Source organism: Moschus berezovskii, chromosome 13 (assembly GCF_049115385.1).
Source record: "Moschus berezovskii isolate FMDL1 chromosome 13, NW_MosBer_1.0, whole genome shotgun sequence".
NCBI classification, from domain to species: Eukaryota; Metazoa; Chordata; class Mammalia; order Artiodactyla; family Moschidae; genus Moschus; species Moschus berezovskii.
This window is the reverse complement of record NC_142472.1, coordinates 75,374,052-75,395,494: the sequence shown is the minus strand read 5'-3', so window position 1 is coordinate 75,395,494 and position 21,443 is coordinate 75,374,052. Positions and strand designations below refer to the sequence as shown.

Sequence of the window (21,443 nt, the reverse complement as noted above, 5' to 3'; positions counted from 1 at the left end):
GAATAAATGCAGGTTGACTTTGAGAGCACTGGGAAGTGAATAAGACTGGCCTTTAGTAACAGATTAACACAAAAGTCAGGCCCTATATTCTATGCCTTGTATGTGCATGCTCAGTCACTTCAGTCGTGTCTGACTCTTTTCGACCCTATGCTCTGTAGCCCGCCAGGCTCCTCTGTCCATGGGATTCTCCAGGCAAGAATACGGAAGTTGGTTGCCATGCCCTCTTCCAGGGAATCTTCCTGACCCAGGGATCCAACCCATGCCTCTTATATCACCTGCACTGGCAGGTGGGTTCTTCACCACTAACCCCACATTTCTACGCCTTATATTCTAATAACTTTTAAGTCTTTGTGAAATCATGTTCTAAGTAAGGTTACTGCATAGACTGCAGTGCAAATGAGTTCTAACAGCAGAGGGTACAATCTTGCGCTGTAACAAGTTTAGTGTGAATGTTCTGAGCGCATGTAAGCCTTTTTAGCTACTAAACTGTTAGAATTATTTGTAAGTATAGAAAGATAATGATAAGTTAAATGTTCCTATCAAAACCAACCTACCTCTGACTACCATGATAAATTAGGAATTGTTAAATCTCTTACCTTTTGGGTAGATGTCTTTTAGAGGGACTTCTCCTGGGGGCAAAATCCTGACTATCTGATTAGTATCCAAAAGAGTCACACAATTGCTCTGTTTCGCGGTTCCACTTTTCTTCTTTCCTCCATAAAATGTTGTATCAGTGACTCTTGATTTACTCAAAGATGATGGCCTTTTCCAAGAATAAACTTCACTAGGTGACTAAAAGGAAAAAGAGAGATTCAAGTACTGAAGTAATATAAACTACACTCACAACTTTTACAGTGAAGTCCTTTAAACAGATGCCAGTAGTAAACTTACATTTCACAAATATAAGAAAATCAAATTACTCCTTAACCTTTCTTAATGCAGAAGATAGTTCCTTCACTGATAGTCATAATTTTCAGACAAGTGTAAAGTATACAACATATTTTTTATTTTGAAATGAATTATAACTAAAACGAGGGACTATAACAGTATAGTTGGGCTTCCCAAGTGATCTTAGTGGTAAAGAAGCTGCTGCCAATGCAAGCAACATAAAAGACCTAGATTCTATCCATAGGTCAGGAAGAGGGCATGACAACCCACTTCAGTATTCTTGCCTGCAGAATCCTACGGACACAGGAGCCTGGTGGGCTACAGTCTATAAGGTCCCAAAGAGTTGGACACGATTGAAGAGACAGAACAACAGTATAATTTCAGTTCAGTCGCTCAGTCATGTCTGACTCTTTGCGACCCCATGGACTGCAGCACACCAGGCCTCCCTGTCCATCACCAGCTTCCAGAGTTGTTTCAATTCATGTTCATCGAGTCAGTGATGCTATGCAACAATCTCATCCTCTGTCATCCCCTTCTCCTCCTGCCTTCAATCTTTTTCAGCATCAGGTTCTTTTTCAGTGAGTCAGTTCTTAGCATCAGGTGGCCAAAGTATTGGAGTTTCAGCTTCAGCATCAGTCCTTCCAATGATCACCCAGGACTATCTCCTTTAGGATGGACTGGTTGGATCTCCTTGCAGTCCAAGGGACTCTCAAGAGTCTTCTCCAACACCACAGTTCAAAAGCATCAATTCTTCAGCACTTAGCTTTCTTTATGGCCTAACTCTCACATCTAAAAATGACTACTGGAAAAACCATAGCCTTAACTAGACAGAGGAGAAGGCAATGGCACCCCACTCCAGTACTCTTGCCTGGAAAATCTCATGGATGGAGGAGCCTAGTAGGCTGCAGTCCATGGGGTCGCTGAGAGTTGGATACGACCGAGCGACTTCACTTTCACTTTTCACTTTCATGCATTGGAGAAGGAAATAGCAACCCACAATGCTTTTGAACTGTGGTGTTGGAGAAGACTCTTGAGAGTCCGTTATACTGCAAGGAGATCCAACCAGTCCATTCTAAAAGAGATCAATCCTGGATGTTCATTGGAGGGACTGATGCTAAAGCTGAAACTGCAATACTTTGGCCACCTCATGCGACGAGTTGACTCACTGGAAAAGACTCTGATGCTGGGAAAGGTTGGGGGCGGGAGGAGAAGGGGACGACCAAGAGTGAGATGGCTGGATGGCATCACCGACTCTGTGGACATGAGTTTGAGTGTACTCCGGGAGTTGGTGATGGACAGGGAGGCCTGGCGTGCTGTGATTCATGGGGTCGCGGAGAGTCGGACATGACTGAGCGACTGAACTGAACTGAACTGAACTAGTGTTCTTGCCTGGAGAATCCCAGGGACCAGGGAGCCTGGTGGGCTGCCGTCTATGGGGTCGCACAGAGTCGGACAAGACTGAAGTGATGTAGCAGCAGCATCAACTAGACAGACCTTTGTTGGCAAAGTAATGTCTCTGCTTTTTAATATGCTGTCTAGGCTGGTCATAACTTTTCTTCCAAGGAGCAAGGCTGCAGTGACCACCTACAGTGATTTTGGAGCCCAAGAAAATAAAGTCTCTCATTGTTTCCCCATCTATTTGCCATGAAGTGACGGGACTGGATGCGATAATCTTCGTTTTTTGAATGCTGAGTATTAAGCCAACTTTTTCACTCTCCTCTTTCACTTTCATCAAGAGGCTCTTTAGTTCTTTTTCACTTTCTGTCATAAGGGTGGTGTCATATGCATATCTGAGGTTATTGATGTTTCTCCCTGCAATCTTGATTCCAGCTTGTGCTTCATCCAGCCTGGCATTCCGCATGATGTACTCTGCATATAAGTTAAATAAGCAGGGTGACAATACACGGCCTTGACATACTCCTTTCCCAATTTGGAACCAGTCTGTTGTTCCATGTCCAGTTCTTACTCTTGTTTCTTGACCTGCCGACAGATTTCTCAGGAGGCAGGTAAGGCAGTCTGGTATTCCCATCTCTTGCAGAATTTTCCACAGTTTGTTGTGATCAAACTGTGGTGTAGTCAATAAAGCAGAAGTAGATGTTTTTCTGGAACTCTGTCACTTTTTCTATGCTGCAACAGATGTTGGCAATTTGATCTCTGGTTCCTCTGCCTTTTCTAAATCCAGCGTGAACAACTGGAAGGTCACGGTTCACGTATTGTTGAAGCCTGGCTTGGAGAATTTTGAGCATGACTTTACTAGCATGTGAGATGAGTGCAATTGTGTGGTAGTTTGAGCATTCTTTGGCATTGCCTTTCTTTGGGATAGGAATGAAAATTGAGCTTTTCCGGTCCTGTGGCCACTGCTGAGGTTTCCAAATTTGCTGGCATATAGAGTGCAGCACTTTCACAGCATCATCTTTTAGGATTTGAAATAGCTCAACTGGAATTCCATCACCTCCACTAGCTTTGTTAGTAGGGATGCTTCCTAAGGCCCACTGGACTTCACATTCCAGAATGTCTGGCTCTAGGTGAGTGATCATACCATCGTGGTTATCTGGGTCATGAAGATCTTTTTTGTACAGTTCTTCTGTGTATTTTTGCCACCTCTTCTTAATATCTTCTGCTTCTGTTAGGCCCATACCATTTCTGTCCTTTATTGAGCCCATCTTTGCATGAAACGTTCCCTTGGTAGCTCTAATTTTCTTGAAGAGATCGCTATTCTTTCTCATTCTATTGTTTTCCTCTATTTTTTTGCATTGATCACTGAGGAAGGCTTTCTTATCTCTCCTTGCTATTGTTCGGAACTCTGCATTCAAATGGTATATCTTTCCTTTATTCCTTTGTGTTTCGCTTCTCTTCTTTTCTCAGCTTTTTGTAAGGTCTCTTCAGACAGCCATTCTGCCTTTTTGCATTTCTTTTTCTTGGGGATGGTCTTGATCACTGCCTCCCATATAATGTCCCGAACCTCTGTCCATAGTTCTTCAGGCAGTCTGTCTTGCAGATCTAATCTCTTGAATCTTTTTGTCACTATTTGTCACTTTGGCACAACAGTATAGTTAATTTAAGTAACTACAAGTAAATAAATAACTATTTTAAATGGAAAAGGCTGAGTGTATCTACTGTCTGGTATAAGGAATAGTATTATCAGTATTTCTCAAGCCCCTGGGAGGCCCCCTTCCCAATTATGTCTCTTTCATCTCTCCTTGACATTAACTCTTCTGGAATTTTTTATTATTTTTTTCTCTTGCTTTACTTAATTTTTTTTTCAAAGCATATCTATTTATTTGGCTGTTTCAGGTCTTATTGTCCCACTCAGGATCCTCTGCTGCGGTGAAAGGACTTTCTAGTTGTTCACGGGCTCAAGAGCTCATGGGCTCAATAGCTCCGTGGCATGTGGGATCTTAATTGCCTGACCAGGGCTTGAACCCTCATCCACTGCATTGTAAGGCAGATTCTTAATCACTGGGCCACCAGGGCTCTTGCTTTACTTTAAATTTTTTGAATATTTATCCTTTTCTACTCTAAAATCAAAGATATTCTCCTATGCATTTGCTAAACATTTTGAGGTTTTTCCTTTCACTTTTAATTCCTTAATCCCTAAGGAACTATTTTGTAAGTGGTATGAGGCTGGGATTCATGTTCATTGTTTTTTGCCCATGGAGAGTAACTGTCCAAATATCATTAACCTTTGCCCAATGATAAGCAGTCGTATCAGAAATCAGTTCCATATATGTATGGATCCATCTGTTTCTAGGCATTGCATTCTGTTCTACTGTATATTTTTCTACTCCTATGGCCAATGCTACATGGTCTTCGTTACTAAAGGTTTATAATAAGCCTTGAAATTTAGTAGGGCAAGTACCTCTGCCTTTTATTCTGGTTCTTCTTCAGAAAGGTCTTATTGTTCGCCCTTTCTCTTCCATAAAACTGTGAAAGTTGATTTGCACTGCATCCTTGTCAGTACTTGGTATGTCCTGGCACTTGGTCCCTCAGTGATGTCTGACTCTTTGCGAACCCATAGACTGTAGACCACCAGGCTCCTCTGTCCACAGATTCTCCAGGCAAGAATACTGGAGTGGGTTGCTATTTCCTTCTCCAGGGGATCTTCCCGACCCAGGGATCCAACTCGCATTTCCAACGTCTCCTGTACTGGCAGGTGGATTCTTTATCACTGAGTTAGTGGGACTAACTAACCACTGAGTTAGTGGGACTTTCTTATGCATAATAGTTGGTACTTGGTATTGTGGGTATTAAGTTTTTTAATTTTTAGCTATCCTAATAGGCAGTAGGGTAGTAGTACTATCTCATCATGGTTTTAATTTGCATTTTCCTAATGACCAATGAACATCTTTTTATATACTCAATTACCATCCATTTATCCTCTATAGTAAAGAGTCTGTTCAAGTCTTTTGCCAATTTTTTAAAAAATACATTTACTTCCAATTTTATTTTTTTATCTACTTAAATACACTGAAAACCATGAGTCCACTCAGATACATCCAATTCCTAACCAACCACTAGAGGACTCATTGCAGTTTTCTTTCCTGCTGCATCTGTAACTCCCTTCTCAAACAGTGAGAAACCTAGACTTCATATCCTTAACATACTTACATTTTTGCTCAGTTCCACTGTATATGCCTCATCTCCTATCTCCACCACTAACTTCCTCTTCCTGACAAATGCCCCCGCACTCTGCTTGGTCCTGATAGCCTGCACGGAGCTATGTTCATGCATCAGTGAACTCTTCGCCTTACTGGGGCCCCCGCATTCCACACCAGCCTGCCCCTTCATGGTGATGGCATCTTCATCCTGGCCGGACCTTACTCCCATCACCAGTTGTTCCTCCCTCCCCCACTATGGATGTCTTTTTCATCTGCTCAGGCTCTGACCTCTGACACCTCACACAGGTCCTCCCTTTGCTCATTTTTTATACTAGATTATTTGTTTTGTCACTCTTGAGTTTTAAGAAATCTTTACGTATTTTGGATACAAGTCCTTTGTTGGATATATGATTTGCCAATATTTTCTCCCAGCCTGTAGATCATTTTTAAATTCTATTCCCAGTGTCTTTTTATAGAGTGGAAGCTTTTAATTTTGATGAAATTCAATTTATTAAAATTTTTTAATGGATCATGTCTAAGATGCTCAGTACAATGTTTAGAGAAGTGGTGGTAATGGGTATCCTTGTCTTACTCTTGATATTAAAAGGAATGCTTTTAACATTTCATTTTTGAGGATTCAGTATGACACTTGCTATAGATTTTTGTGGCCATCTGGTAGTAGGATAAGAAAATTATAATAAGTTTACAATAATTCAGGTGCCTCTGATAATGCTGTAAAACGTTAATAAGAGACGACATACTCTTTTGTTGATAGTTTTATGAAGAATCAAATGAAAATCACATAAAGGCAGAAAGATACTGTGGTATAAAAAGACATGAGTTTGAGGGCCAGTCATTCTTGAGCTCAAATCACAGCTTCCTTACTCAATATCGTTGTGGCCTGGGGGAATAGATCCTCTCTGTTTTTATTTCATCTTCTATAAAACCTTGTGGAATTGTCATAAAAATTAATGATCATGTATGAAAGGGTTTAGAATAGTGCAATGCCTGGCTTGTATTGGGGTCTAAAAAATCTGACTGCTCTCATAAAAGGCTGAAAGGTTGCCCACCGACTCTAATCCTTCATTAAACAAAAATTCATGAACATCTCCTATATGGTGGGTACTAAATACAGGGAATGGAGCTTTTAATTTAACAAGGTTACTAGTCTATAACCTACAAAGGATTTCTACAGGGTCAATACAAACATTACCTTATACTTAGCTTTCTTACCTTTTTACAATGACATTATATTTCTATGTCAATTTCTTCAATCAAAAGATCAGTTTTTTAAAACAGTTCCACCTTCAGAAAGGCAGATCCAGTATTTTCTCTACTGACCCCAGCAAGCATTTGTAGCAAGCATATTAAACACAACTCTTTCATTTAATCAAGCCTGCTGTATTCCAACAACATGTTTCATTTTCAGTTATATAATCCACAGCAAATGTTTTTTGCTTGATAATTAGGCAGACATATGGCAAAGTCCTAAGCCACATATTATCCACTGGGTTTTGGATTTCAAAAGTCTTAAACCCTGAAGTACTCATCATTCATTAATCACATTAAAATTTTGAGATATGTGAGACTAGTGTACTATTAAGCAGAGCCAATATTTTATCTTTAAGTGATTCTATCACTCCACCTAAAAGCTACAAAGAAAATTATGAAAATTAAATATTTAATCAAATCAGAGCTACATCTAAGGTTATTAGATGGCAACTTGGACTGAAACAGCCCCTCTATTGTATCTTCTCACATTTCCATCAGGGGAAGATGGTACCTGGTTTACTTGAAGTCGATTACAAATAGCCCCTTCTTTACAGATAACAGTAAATAATAGCAGAAGGATCCATTAAAAGAAAATTAAATTGAGACTACCAGCATGTATAGTATAATCTGGATGCTGCAAAGATATAAATCAGAGCAAAACTCAGTGGAAAGTGAATGGTATTCATGAGTGTTGAAAAATTTCATCTACAGTAATGAGGTTCAACATATTTCGCCTTAAAAGTTCTAGAAGAAATGTTATCTTGTTAGTCTCAAATTGTCCCTCTTGACAGGATATAAAGTGACTGTCAGCAGGTTACCTATATACCTGCTCCATGAACTCTCATGTATGAAGAATATGAGTTTTCTTTTACTAAATTATATAGTTGCATTACACTTGAAATGTTAATTTTTAGAAAGCAATGAACCCATATAGAATGCATTTTTAAATGACTGGTCTGGAAAATGAATGTTGATCTGAAATGTTTACCAAAAAATCATTACACTTTGATTATCTTCAAATAGGTTTATAAAGCTTAGGCCAAAGTGAGGGGAAGAAATAGTTATTCAATAATTTTAAAACTTATGCTTACCATGAGGTCTGGGAAACCAACAACAACTGTAGCATAACTATTCTTATCTGAGAGAATTCGGTTTGGAGAGGCAATCTTTTGTCCCACAGCTGAACTCAGATTTTCAGATGATAGTTGATCACTTGAAATTGCATGAGGTATGCTGAGGTCTGTTTCTGAAAAGTATCAGAGAAACATTAAACACCATATGCCCCTAAATTGCTCCAGTAATTAAATTTTTGCAAGATTTCATTTTCACCAACTCAAACAGAAAAGCATAAATTAAAAAAGAGAAAATGCTTTAAATTACACTCATGGCTTTTTGTCTGAGAAGACTCAGTTTTCACATCTTGGTATCTTCACATTTATGGAATTCAAATTTTTATTAGCAATCAAGATTAATATTAACAGTAGTGCAGAAAGAGGTAAAACTGACCTGGTTGGTTAGCAATGGTATATTTTAGATTTTTTTCCTTAAGTACTTTTTCACATCCCCCCCCCAAAACTGTGATGAATAAAGTAGAAATTCTGACATTTTGTGTTAAAAAGAAACAATGCAATCCTAAAATAGACTTGGAACCTACATATATATAAACATTCTGACTTGTCAAAAATATGCAAAGATAGAACTTAAAAAATGATGGATTCTTCCTTACTCTTTCCAGGGCAGTGACTAAGTTTTGTCTTCGGCATAAAGTTAACATATGTTGATATGACTGTATTTAAATGATCCTAGAGGACAGTATGTAATCAAGCAGGCACCTGCACAGCCGCGTACACACAAAGCACAGTATTTACCTTGCATGACTCCAAACCCTGGGCTAGGAAGCTCCTCTTTCAACACATACAGCTGGCAAACCCCACTGTCCTTAGATTCAATGTGTGCAGGTGTAGTTAAAAGATACTTCCTGTAAACAAACAAAACACCTAAAGTGAATGAACAGTCTTTCCTTTTTTCATAACTGTGAGACCAGACTAGGAAAAATCAGAGTTTTTCCCTCCCAGGGCCTCTTTTTCATACTGTGAGTATAATTTGCAGTTTCAGAGTTTTGTTGAATTTAAAAATAACTTCTTAATGCTGTATCAAGTTGTTGTTGTTGCTCAGTGGCTAAGTCGTGTCTGACTCTTTGTGACCCCACGGACTGTAGCCCTCCAGGTTCCTCTGTCCTCCGCTATCTCCTGAAGTTTGCTCAGATGCATGTCCATTGAGTCGGTGATGCTACCTGACCATCTCATCCTCTGCTGCCCCCTTCTCCTTTTGCCTGTATAAAGAGGAGTGCACAATAACAATTCAGTCATAAATGTGAACTAAAAACCTAACGTTTCCTATAAGAGGAAAGGCTAGTAAAAGAAAGAGAAAATTAAAAAAGCAACTTGAAATAGACACTCCATACCATCATGGAGCCTGCTGTTAGTATGACTGATCAGCCAGCAAGAGGGAAACCGGCCTCAGATTTGTGACCAGGTAATGGCTTCCCTGGTGGCTCAGCAGTAAAGATCTGCCTGCAATGCAGCAGACAAGGATTTGAACTCTGGGACAGGAAGATCCCCTGGAGAAGGAAATGACAGCCCACTCCAGCATTCTTGCTTGGGAAATCCCATGGACAGAGGAGCCTGGCGGGCTACAGTCCATGGGGTCACAAAGAGTTGGACACGACTTAGTGACTAAACAACAACAAGGGACAGAAGCCCTCACTGCTAAATTCCCTTGCTTTACTTATTTGTATAATTGCCAAAATAGAGATGTATAAATAGCCAGGAATCTTTTGCATCAGGACACTTCTGCTTGCCAGCAGAGGAGCAGAAAATCTGCATGGAGCCAGGAGAAGTGATGAATGAGGGAGCAGACCTCAAGACTTACTGTGCACCCAAGTAACCAAGTGCACAGAAAATCCTTTTCATCAAGAAGTGTACAGTCCAATGGACGAGGCAACACAAAACATAAACATAACCAAGTAAGAGCACGCAAGATGAAGCAAAGAAGAAACTTCTCAGGGGTGCAATCTGTGAAGTTCCAAAAATCAACGGCATTTGGATGGAGACTCTGGCCCTTTGAACAAAGGATGATCAGAAAATCTATTCTAAAGTGCTGGCAAAAATACAGAGAATACAGTGAAATACTCAGTGTGCTAACAGGAAAAAGCCCAAAGAAAGATTGATAAATATAAGATATTGTAAACGTCACTATGCCTTTACTGTTAATTTCAAGGTCATCATCTGAAACACTGTTATAATTACACTATGAACCAACATTTAAGGGACATTAAAATTTTCCCCTCCCCTCTCCTTCAAAGTTTCACCTGCCAAATACAGAACTGTTAAAAGACACAGGAAGATAGAACTATATATAAAGATGCTGGAAAACTGAGCACACTCCATGAGGTACTATGCAGATCTACCCACTGATTTGTTTTACTCTCCACCAGAAGCCATTTGTCTTCTGCTACGAGAAAAACCGTCTGGAGGTTGATGGGAAGCGAGATGGTGTGAGTTCGCCCCTCTAGAACATCCAACACAGCCAGGGTGTTCCTGGAAAAAAAAAAAGAAAAGAAAAAGAAAACTCTGTGAACGGAAATGGTGAGGATATTGGTTGAGTAATCATAGCATAATCATGATATATTATACAACCCTAAAAACAATATTTTTAAGACTAGATGATAACATAGAAAAATGTTACTTGAGGAAATAGAGATATAAACACTACACTATGTAAAGGCTTGCATAAGATTTAAAAATGGGAAGTGACAGCCACTATGCTAGTAGTGGTTGTGTATGAAATTATGAGCACTGCTTTTTTATGTGTTTTTCAATGTTCTGCAATGTGGGATAAGGTACTAACAATCCCAGTTTAAATCTTCTACAGCAAAAAACTCACCCTTTTTCTTTGTAGAACACTAGCCAGTTTTTGTGTGAAAACTCTTTACACATTTTGTAAGTTTCCTAAACATAAGAAAAAACAAAATATTCATGTTAACCGTGTTGGATGCAGTCACGTCTCTTCAGCTGCTTTTCCTTAAATAAAGTTCTTCAATGTATAAAACATATAATTCTCTGAGAAGCTCTCTTCATCCGTTCCAAGGCTCTTACAGTAACATGGATTAAAATATATTTTAAAATTCACTGTGAACTATGTACTAAAACATTTTTAGGATAATATTTTAAAAAATAATGCCAAATGCTGGTTAGAAATAAACATGCTATCTGGTGATTAACTGTGATGTTTGTACCATAGCATCAATACATAGGAAATACTTTGTTTCTTAGATTTGGATCTATTTATGACATTTAAAGTATCTCTTTTTTTCACAGCCTTTTAAGAACTACAAGCATGCTGTTGTCCAGGGCAGAGGGCAAGTCTTGTTTTATATCCATTACCTTTTTCTGAATGGCAGAACAGATTCCCTGGGGTTGGCCAAAATGTTTAATGACTAGTTTATCAAGCTAAAACATTTATTTATCTTGTAAATACTACCAGAGGCTGCACTCATACGTTCATTACATAAATCCAAAACATAAACACAGAACTGGAAAGCAGGTTAAAGTGCCTGCACGATTAGGGATTTGTCATGAATATCAGGCTCAAATGGCTCATGATGTCCTGTGATTATTAGTTCAAATGTTTTTGCCATGGATACAAAAAGAACACTGATACTTACTTACACATGTATCTATGTCTACCTACTTGTATCATATTAAAATTCAAAAGTGCCTAATAAGAGAATTCTTTTGTACATTATAGCAAACAAAAGGGAGGGGCCTGCTGCAAGGGAGGGGCAGGCATGCATTTTTACAGTTAGAAAGCAACAGAAAATCCTTGGCAATTTGCTGGGCAGGCTGGGTATTCCTTACAGCTTCCTCCTTGCTCCACCAGGACGTTTTCTTCATTGTAAATTCTTCTGAAGGTAGGATGAGACGGCGAAGGGTTTGGCTAGGGGGATCCAGCAACAGGATGACATTGCTCTGAAAATAAAGAGAATATATATGTTTTTTAAAGTATCAGTCTCTTGGCAGCCTGGAAATAAAGGGTATTTAGACTCCAGTGTTCTTGCCTGGAGAATCCCAGGGACAGCGGAGCCTGGTCGGCTGCCGTCTATGGGGTCGCACAGAGTCGGACACGACTGAAGCGACTTAGCAGCAGCAGCAGTGATAAATAACGGAGAAGGCAATGGCAAGCCACTCCAGTACTCTTGCCTAGAAAATCGCATGGACAGAGGAGCCTGGTGGGCTGCAGTCCATGGGGTCGCTACTAGTCGGACACGACTGAGTGACTTCACTTTCACTTTTCACTTTCACACATTGGAGAAGGAAATGGCAGCCCACTCCAGTGTTCTTGCCTGGAGAATCCCAGAGACGGTGGAGCCTGGTCAGCTGCCGTCTATGGGGTCGCACAGAGTCGGACACGACTGAAGTGACTTAGCAGCAGCAGCAGCAGTGATAAATAAACCAAAGAGGATTCATGGGGTCGCGGAGAGTCGGACACGACTGAGCGACTGAACTGAACTGAAGATGACAATATAGAAATATTTAAATGACTCCATAAAAACACTAAGAGATTTTCCCTAATACAGAATTTAAAGTCTTTCATGGTTTAATGAGGATATTTCTAATTATGTAAGGCAGACTTTTCTTCTTTAAAGATTTTATCTTAAAACCATCCCCTTGTAAATACAGGCCAGGTTTAACCAAGACTCTGCTTTATTATGTATTAAGGAGGAAATTAAGACATTTGATCATTTTTAAAAGTCTGTTTACTTTTATCAAAATTACACTTAAAGAATGTGCAGTTAAACCAACACAACATTGTAAAGCAATTATCTTCCAATTAAAAAGTTTTTTAAAATGAATTACAAAAAAAATAAAAAAGCATGTTGAAAAAACTCTCTGACACTATGCATTCGATTGTCTGATGATGAGAGGGGCTGTGCTGTTAGTTGTTTGGCCTGAGGAACCATGGTGCTGGAGAAGACTCTTGAGAGTCCCTTGGACAGCAAGGAGATCAAACTAGTCAATCCTAAAGGAAATCAACCTTGCATATTCTTTGGAAGGACTGATACTGAAGCTGAAGCTCCAATAGTTTGGCCACCTGATGTGAAGTCTCATTGGAAATGACCCTGATGCTGGGAAAGATTGAAGACAGGAGGAGTAGGGGACGACAGAGGATGAGATGGTTTGATGGCATCATCAACTCAAGGGACATGAGTCTGAGCAAACTCGGGGAGATAGCAAAGGACCGGGAAGCCTGGTGTGCTGCAGTCCACGGGATCACAAAGAGTCAGACACAACTTAGTGACCGAACAACACACTGTGCATAATTGAATCTCATTTATTCTTTTCACAAATGCAGGTTCAACTCAGAAAATATGTACATGATATAAAGATGGATTAGCAAGAAAATATCAAGGACCCCAAGAACCAAGCTGGTAATGAGTATTTCTCCATCTTGTCATTCACTGAGCTTGGGAACTTTCAGAGCTCATGCTGTGATAGCATCCTGACAAAAGATAGCTCCAGCAGCATTCATCACAGTTATGCAAATGAAGTAATAATCTCTCAGAAATTAGGAGCACTTTTTTCAAGGAAAAAAAAAAACTAAAAAGAAATTAACCTTAGACATTAAAATAAATGAATAGAAACACATGAAATAAGAACTTAAAATTTAGAAAGCCAGAAAAGATTGAATATTTTAAAGCAATGTAAAGAAGTTGGGTTTTCAGTTAAAAGTTAAAGACATTTGAATGTTAGACTAACAGGTTTACAAAAAGGCACCAGCAAATTGTTTGTCAAGCCTCATTGTTATGAAATTGTCTTTTTTTTCTCTCTTATTTTGGTTCATTTTGTTTTGTCTTATTAAAGTTTGGGGCTCCTTCAGTTATCCTAACCCTTATGAACTTTTCATTTTAAGAACTTTCTTTGGGGAAAATAAAATCACAAAGCATCCAAAGAATTACTATATATTTTATAAAATATATACAAAATATGAAAAGTCTGCTCATTTCTTCCATAACATTTATTTGTTGTTGCTGCTCAGTCACGGTGTCTGACTCTTTGCAACCCCATGGACCGCGGCACACCAGGCTTTCCTGTCCTCCACTAACTCTGGGAGTTTCCCCAGACTCATGTCCACTGTATCAGTGATGCCATCCAACTTTTATTTAAAGCAGAAAGAAGAATACAAGGATGAATAATCATGACCTTTGCCCTTTATTACATAATCTAATTAGTGAGGAAAGAAAAGGAAATGTAAATAGATTAATGATTCATCTGCAAATCTGAGACCTCATAGTGTGGTTTCAGTTTATTTTACTAGCCAATTTTACTGAAGTGCTCAAGAATTAAAGCAGTAGTTGTACTGAAGTTTCCTTTATTCCATATACTCCGAATATCGGCTGTATTAAAAAAATTCTAAGCAAGTTGACAAAGCTTAAAGTTTTCCTTATAAAGACACTTAGAATGCATCATTCTGTATAATATGCAATTCTCCATTACAAATGTGTGTTACAGTGCAACTCTGCTCAATGTTATGTGGTATCCTGGATGGGAGAGGGGTTCGGGGGAGAAAGGATACATGTGTATGTATGGCTGAGTCCCTTCACTGTTTACCTGAAACCATCACAATGTTGTTTGTTAATCAGCTATACCCCAATACAAAATAAAAAGCTTATTTTTTTAAAAAAAGAATGTGTGTTAGTAATATTCTTTTTTAAAATCAACATATAAGAAGCACCATTCCTGGCATTTGAAAGTTTGAATATGATAAAAATCTCAAGGAAAATCCCTAAAGTTTTCCTTAAGAAGTTGTACTAATAAGTTAATATTTTCCAGTCTCTATTCTAGATTAAATCTTTTTTGAGTTAGTATTTTTTAAAGACGAAAATCTCTCTTATTATAAATATGTACAACATTAACACAAATCACTAGCACTTAAGCAATTTGGATAACATTAACTTTTATAAGCAACAGAAAGTCCTAAAAATAATGTTTGATCCCAAATATGATTAAGTAGAAGAATAAGCAGATGATTAAACAGATATAGTTATGCACAAAAATGAGTACAGTTTTGCATTTTTCTTCCTTTTCAGGGTCTAGTACTTCCGAAGTCAACTGAAAAACTGGCTCTAAGTAACAGAAAACATATATTTATATGTGTGTGTATACATACATATGTTACCAGCCACCGCTGTATTTAGAATTAGTTCTAGAAGCAACTGGCAACATGAAGGAGTTCTGCTGCTCCATCCTTTTAGATGTTAATGGTTTCCCTCTGTAAATGACTAATGATATACTCTGTCTGAGTTTAAAAATAGAATTCTGCGTCACACATGAGTACATGTAACTGTGGTTTTGGCACTCCTTCCAGGGCGGCAGGGAGGAGAAGCGAGTGAGCAATTTTATTATGTTTGTATTTGACTGGGAGAAAAGTAACCTCTGGATGACCTCCACGTCCTAAAGTCTGAAATTCTAAACTTTGTACAGATGGAATAAGTAATCTCATGGGGGAGGGGGTGGGGGAGGGAGGAGGCTTTATTTTTAGGCATGGCAAAGTTTCCCTTTCCTCACTTAAGATTTTATTTTAGCAAAGAATTTTTGAACAACTTCTTAAACTAACCAGCGAAATGCATCCGATGCCAAGCTCTATAAAGACAAGGGATGGATGAATTAATGGAAGTACTTCTTTACAATATTTTAGCCCCCTTTTCAGCTAGGGCAGAATGGGGAAGAAGGAACGGAAGGCAGCACACTCACTTTTTCATTAGATTAGAATTATTTATCATTTGTTACATTTTACAGTTACATGGTGTTTATTTGGAATTAAGGAGGGCTTAATACTCTAGTGGGGACATAATATAAAACAGACAGAGGACTCTAGTGGGGACATAATATAAAACAGAGGACAGGTAGACAGAAAATCCTGGTAAGCCATGCGAGTATGCTCAGGGTATTGAGGTAACCCGGAAAATCACTGAAACCGGCCAACGGGGAGAGTCAGGCAGCATGCAAGAATGCCAGGAGGGAAAGTGTGGATTTATACAGAAAGCACACTGTCGTCATGAAAGTCATTATACATGAGCAGGGAACTGGTCCACAATGTTGCCAAAGACTTGGATCTTTTGAGAAGACAAACTACTTCCTGAGAACCTGAAAATCTCACACTTTTAGAAATGGTATCTGTAAATTTGACAGTTTGCCTGACAGTTGAAAATTTAGCAAGATTTTTTGAAAAAATGCTCTAAAATCAGACTTCTATTTAAATTTGATTGGTTCACTTAATCAAAAATCACCAAGATATCATGTGCTTTTTATGAGAGTTTCCTCTGGCTATAGAAATCAATTCAATGGCATTGATATTTTGTTGGAACTCTACAAAGTAAAACCCTTTCCAATGGGATGGACAGAAGCTTTTCTAAGCAAGAGCTGGGCATTTATATATTCTGCTTCTAGGAGAAAGTAAAGTGAAAAAAAATTGTGAAAACCAGAAAAAAACTGATTAACTCAGAATTTATGATAATTGTTGAGTCCTGCCCCAAGGCCACACGTGCAAGACCTTGCACCAAGGCCACAGAAGCAGAGCCCAGAACCAAGGATGCCTCCGAAGCTGACTGAGCATCTTTGTAACTGTTACTAAAAGCTCCTGTCACCACTGACAAGCTTCCTGACTCCCCATCAGGCAAAGATGCCCACTCCAGTAAGCACCCTACAGCACCCCAACCAATCACCTATGGCCAATGGGCCAGGAGGAATTTTCTTTGTCCTGAGGCTATAAAAGTTAGTTATTAACCCACGAAAACTGACTCTCTCTGGTCTGTCAGGTCGGCCCACTGCGCTTGCAGTGCCCACATTATATCTGATCGTTGTTCTTAATCAACTCACTCCCTTCTGAAATGCTCTGTGTCTGGAAATTCTTTTCCAACCTGTGCTCAGACTGCCTCAACAGTAATTACTTAGGCAAAGCCTAAACTCCCACAATGCCGTCGACCAGCGGCTCTGGAGAAGGCAATGGCAAGCTACTCCAGTACTCTTGCCTAGAAAATCCCATGGATGGAGGAGCCTGGTAAGTTGCAGTCCGTGGGGTCGCTAAGGGTGGGACACGAGTGAGCAACTTCACTTTCACTTTTCACTTTCACACATTGGAGAAGGAAATGGCAACCCACTCCAGTGTTCCTGCCTGGAGAATCCTAGGGACGGGGGAGCCTGGTGGGCTTCCGTCTATGGGGTCACACAGAGTCGGACATGACTGAAGTGACGCAGCAGCAGCAGCAAAGTTGAAGTTGACTTACTTAACTCGGTGAAACACTGATATGTTATTTACGAGATTTTTAAAAATTCTTGATTAGAGACAGTCTAAAAGCACTGTTCTGGGTAATGCTTTACTCTCATAGTACCTTAAAATACTTAACAAGTAAAAACATTGCATTTTTTCAATATTTTCCTATGACGAATAACTAAAAATTTTTCAGACTATTCTTGCCCCCACCTTTCTACAGTGAGTGAGAACATGGACAAAATTAATTTAATTTTGGTGGTGTCAATCCAATTTGGCTTGAACTTCTGTTCTACCATGTGCTTACTGGGCAAGTTATTTAAACTCCATGAGCCTCAGCGTTCTCACATGTAAATATTGCTAAAGCTACCCCATTGACCCTCTGGAAGAATAACATGGAATAATGTGTGTAATCTTTTCCTTGACACATTTGTCAGCATTTAATCATTGATCTTTCTCCTTGAGATATTCATCATTTGGCTTCTGAAATACCACACCCTGGTTTATTCATCTCCACCCCTGGATACTCATCTTCAGTTCCCCTTGGTTGATTCCTCCTCCTTTCCCTGATTTCTTAACATTTCACTGCTCCAGGGCTTAGAGCTTAGACTTCTCTTTTCTACCCACATTCCACTCCCTTAGTCGTCGCCTTCAGTTTCATGATTTAAATAACATTTGTACTCCAATGACTTCCCAATTTATGCTTCCTGTTCTCCGTTAAACAGCAGAATCATCTACTTGGCTTTGTTATAGGCATCTCAAATTGAATCACACATCTAATTTTTCCTCCCAAATCAATTCCTTCCTCATCTCAGTTCATGGCAGGTCTACCCTTTTCGTTGCTCAAGCCTTAAATCTTAAAGTTGACCTTAGTTTCTACTCTATCACTTCATGTAACTGATCTGTTAGGAAATCCTGTTAGTCGCACCTTCAAAATATACACAGAATCCATCATTACTGATGACTTCCAAACTTGGGTGATCTCTTGCTTGGATCATTGTAAAAATCTCTTAATTAGTTTCCTTCATTCTGCCTTCGTACCTGTAGACTATTCACCATAGAGGAGCTAGAGAAATCCCTAAAATATATGTCGGATCTAGCTGCTCCTCTGCTTGAAGCCCTCTAAGACCTTCTTCCCCTCTCCTCACAGGCAGTGCAGAACCTTACAATGATTCATAAGGCTCTGCACCTCTGCCTCCCCACCCTCCACCGTGGTCCTGCCCCAACTCACTGGGGGACCTCTTTGGCCTCGTCTCTTTATACTCTGGCCCTCATTCAATCTTCCCCACCACACTTCTTTAAAGGTCCAAAGGCATATTCCAGCCTCTGGGCCTTTGAATTTATAATTCCCTTTCCCTAGGAACTCTCTGCTTCCCAATGTCTCTTCTCTCCCTCAACGCTATCAAATCTACTTAAATATCACTTTCTCAGTCAGGCAACCCCTGACCCGCCCTGCTTTAAATGGCAGTCTTCCTTCTATTTTACTCTCCCTTGTTTCTCATCGTCTAATTTAAGTTGTAATTATTTATTTTGCTTATTGTTTATCTTTCTGCACCAGAATACAAGCTTCTTAGAACAAGGACTTTTGTTTTGTTTATGGAAGTATCCCTAAGAGTAAGCACATGATACTTATTTGATGAATAAATAGTATGCTTAGTATACTATCTGGTGGGCTTCCCTGGTGGCTCAGTGGTAAAGAATCTGCCTGCATTGCAGGAGACACAGGAGACGTGGGTTCGATCCCTGGGTTGGGAAGATTCCTTGGGCAGGAAGAAGGAAATGGCAACCCACTCCAGTATTCTTGTCTGGAGAATCCCATGGATAGAGGAGCCTGGAGGGCTACAGTCCATAGAGTCACAAAGAGTCAGACACAACTAAAATGACTGAACATACACACCCACGCAATTTGGTAGCTGGCAGGTGGGTAACAGGGCTATAAAAACATTGCACTCCTTTCTTTTGGATAGTATAGATTAACTTTATTGTTGTTTAGTCACTAAGTTGTGTCCTTTTTGACACTATGAATGCTCTTTTTGACTTTATGAATGGGATTAGTGCCCTTACAAAAGACACATGGATATGATCCCTGCTACTTCTGCCATGTGAGGTCACAGAGAAAAGACAGCTATCTAGGAAGTAGGTTTTCACGAGATCCCGAACCTGCAGTCACCTTGGTCTTGGACTTGCCAGGCTGCAGAACTGTGAGAAATAAATGCCTGTTGTTTATAAGCTACCTTGTCTATGGTACCTACATTACAGCAGCCCAAACAGACTAAGAGAGTGGTCCCCAACCTTTTTGGCACCAGGGTCCAGGTTTATGGAAGACAATTTTTCCATGGATGGGGGATGGGGCGGATGTCAGGATGATTCAAGCACATTACATTTATTGTGCACTTTATTTCTATTATTACTACATCAGCTCCACCTCCAGATCCTGGAGGTTGGAGACCCCTGGATTAAGACAATTCCATTCAGTATAGTTACATAGCTGACATAAAGAATGTCATTCAGGTTTCAAATAACATATCATCCCCGAAGCGGAGCTATCTTAGCACTCTTGAGTATTATTCATTCTTCCAACTCCTCCCACCCTACCCCCATCTTTCCCTAGGACATTTTTTCTTGTTGTTGTTTTGTCGCTAAATTGTGTCTTACTCTCTTGGGATCCCATGAACTGTACAGCACTTATCACTGCTTGAAACTGGCATATTTATTTGTTGGCTTACTTGCTATCTGTCTCCCCAAAGAGAATGCAAACTTCATAACAATGAACTGCTGTTGCTGTTGCTCAGTTTCTTCAGTCGTGTAGACTCTTTGCGACCCCACGGACTGCAGTCCACCAGGCTCCTCTGTCCATGGCATTCTCTACGCAAGAATACTGGAGTGGGTTGCATGCCCTCCTCCAGGGGGTCTTTCCAACCCAGGGATTGAACCCCCATCTCTTACATCTCCTGCATTGCAGGTGGATTCTTTACCACTGAGCCACCAAGAAAGCCCCCAAGAATGAACTATCCAGCCTCAAATGTCATTAGTACTGAGGTTACCCTCACTCAACAAGTTTCAAAGAGGAAGGCATTAGCCTGCCTTGTGGTACTGATAACATACAACTCCTGACTCCTTCCTGCAGCCCCTCTCCTCAGTCTTTATGAAAGCACACATTTTTAGTGATAGGCTGGAAAACATTCTTGCCTGTTCCTCACGTAAGTCATTCTTGGTATAATGAGGCCACACCGTTACCTGCTGCTCATGGAGAACCACTTGACCCTTTAGGGGATTTCCCAGCGGTGCCACCGTCACAAATGGGTGCCAGATTCCACTGGCCGTTCTCGGGAAGATGTCGAAAAGGTCCACAAAGTGGCCACTTTTCCCAGTCATATTCATCAAGTATAAGGACACGGGATTGCATGCAACAACATAGAGAGTATCTTCCTCATTTTCTGAAATGACCAAAAAAAAAAACCGAACAAAACAGAGTTAATTCTATTCTGCAGTAGATTTTCTGCCTGGTCCAAAAAGGTCCAGTGAAAACTGAATCATAAGACAGCATACAATCAGAACTTGGCAGATGACCTGCACATGGATTGGTCAAAGAGCATTGGGAGAAGCAATTTCACACCTGCTCTAAGTGTTTTGGAGAAGGGAATGGCAACCTACTCCAGAATTCTTGCCTGGAGAATCCCATGGATAGAGGAGCCTACAGTCCATGGGATTGCAAAGAGTAGGACACAACTGAGCAACTAACACTTTCTTTCCTAAATGTATTAATAGATGGGACCATGCCTATCTACTCCAGGAAGTAAACATCTACTTGTTCCCCCAAAGAATTCCGTAACATCTCACAGTAACACCATTAAATATTTAACACTCCTCAATGTCAGGAAATTCTTCCTTCTATGAAAGTATTTTGTGCTTCAATAAAAGTCTGTTTCCTCTTATTTTACTATTGGCTCAGATGGATAACAGCTGGTCAACATCTTCCATCTGCTAATCTGGTATTTCCCAGTTTACTAGATCTTTAGACTTTTCAAGTAAATAAGTATTTCCATTTTTGATTCTTAGCTCTATGGATCATATTTTCCAAATTATCTTTTTTCATATTTGTGTATTTTTATTATTATAAAACCTGTCTTTTCAATCAAGTACTTGACTAGGTCCCTTTTCTAAATTCTATTTCAGTGCTTCTTCAACTTTCAAGTGTCACCTGGGGATCAAATGAAAGTGCAGATTCTCACTCAGGGGTTCTGGAGCAGGATTTCAGACTCTGCCTTTCCAGCGAGCTCCCAGGAAATGCCACTGCTCTAGGCTTGAGGCAGGGGCTCTGGAGTAGGGTTTCAGACTCTGCCTTTCCAGTGAGCT

General features: G+C 39.8%; 1 protein-coding gene across 1 annotated transcript in view; it reads right to left on the bottom strand.

Moving 5' to 3' along the window:
• VWA8 (von Willebrand factor A domain containing 8) overlaps nucleotides 1-21,443 on the bottom strand; it is a 399,072-nt gene that overhangs the window by 149,308 nt on the left and 228,321 nt on the right. Inside the window, exons 29-35 of the mRNA XM_055426030.2 lie at nucleotides 20,325-20,524; nucleotides 11,678-11,788; nucleotides 10,704-10,768; nucleotides 10,232-10,357; nucleotides 8,627-8,736; nucleotides 7,850-8,004; nucleotides 597-792 (exon numbers count right to left, since the gene is read on the bottom strand). Of these exons, the coding sequence (XP_055282005.1) occupies nucleotides 597-792; nucleotides 7,850-8,004; nucleotides 8,627-8,736; nucleotides 10,232-10,357; nucleotides 10,704-10,768; nucleotides 11,678-11,788; nucleotides 20,325-20,524 (963 nt within the window). The remainder of the gene's footprint in view (nucleotides 1-596; nucleotides 793-7,849; nucleotides 8,005-8,626; nucleotides 8,737-10,231; nucleotides 10,358-10,703; nucleotides 10,769-11,677; nucleotides 11,789-20,324; nucleotides 20,525-21,443) is intronic.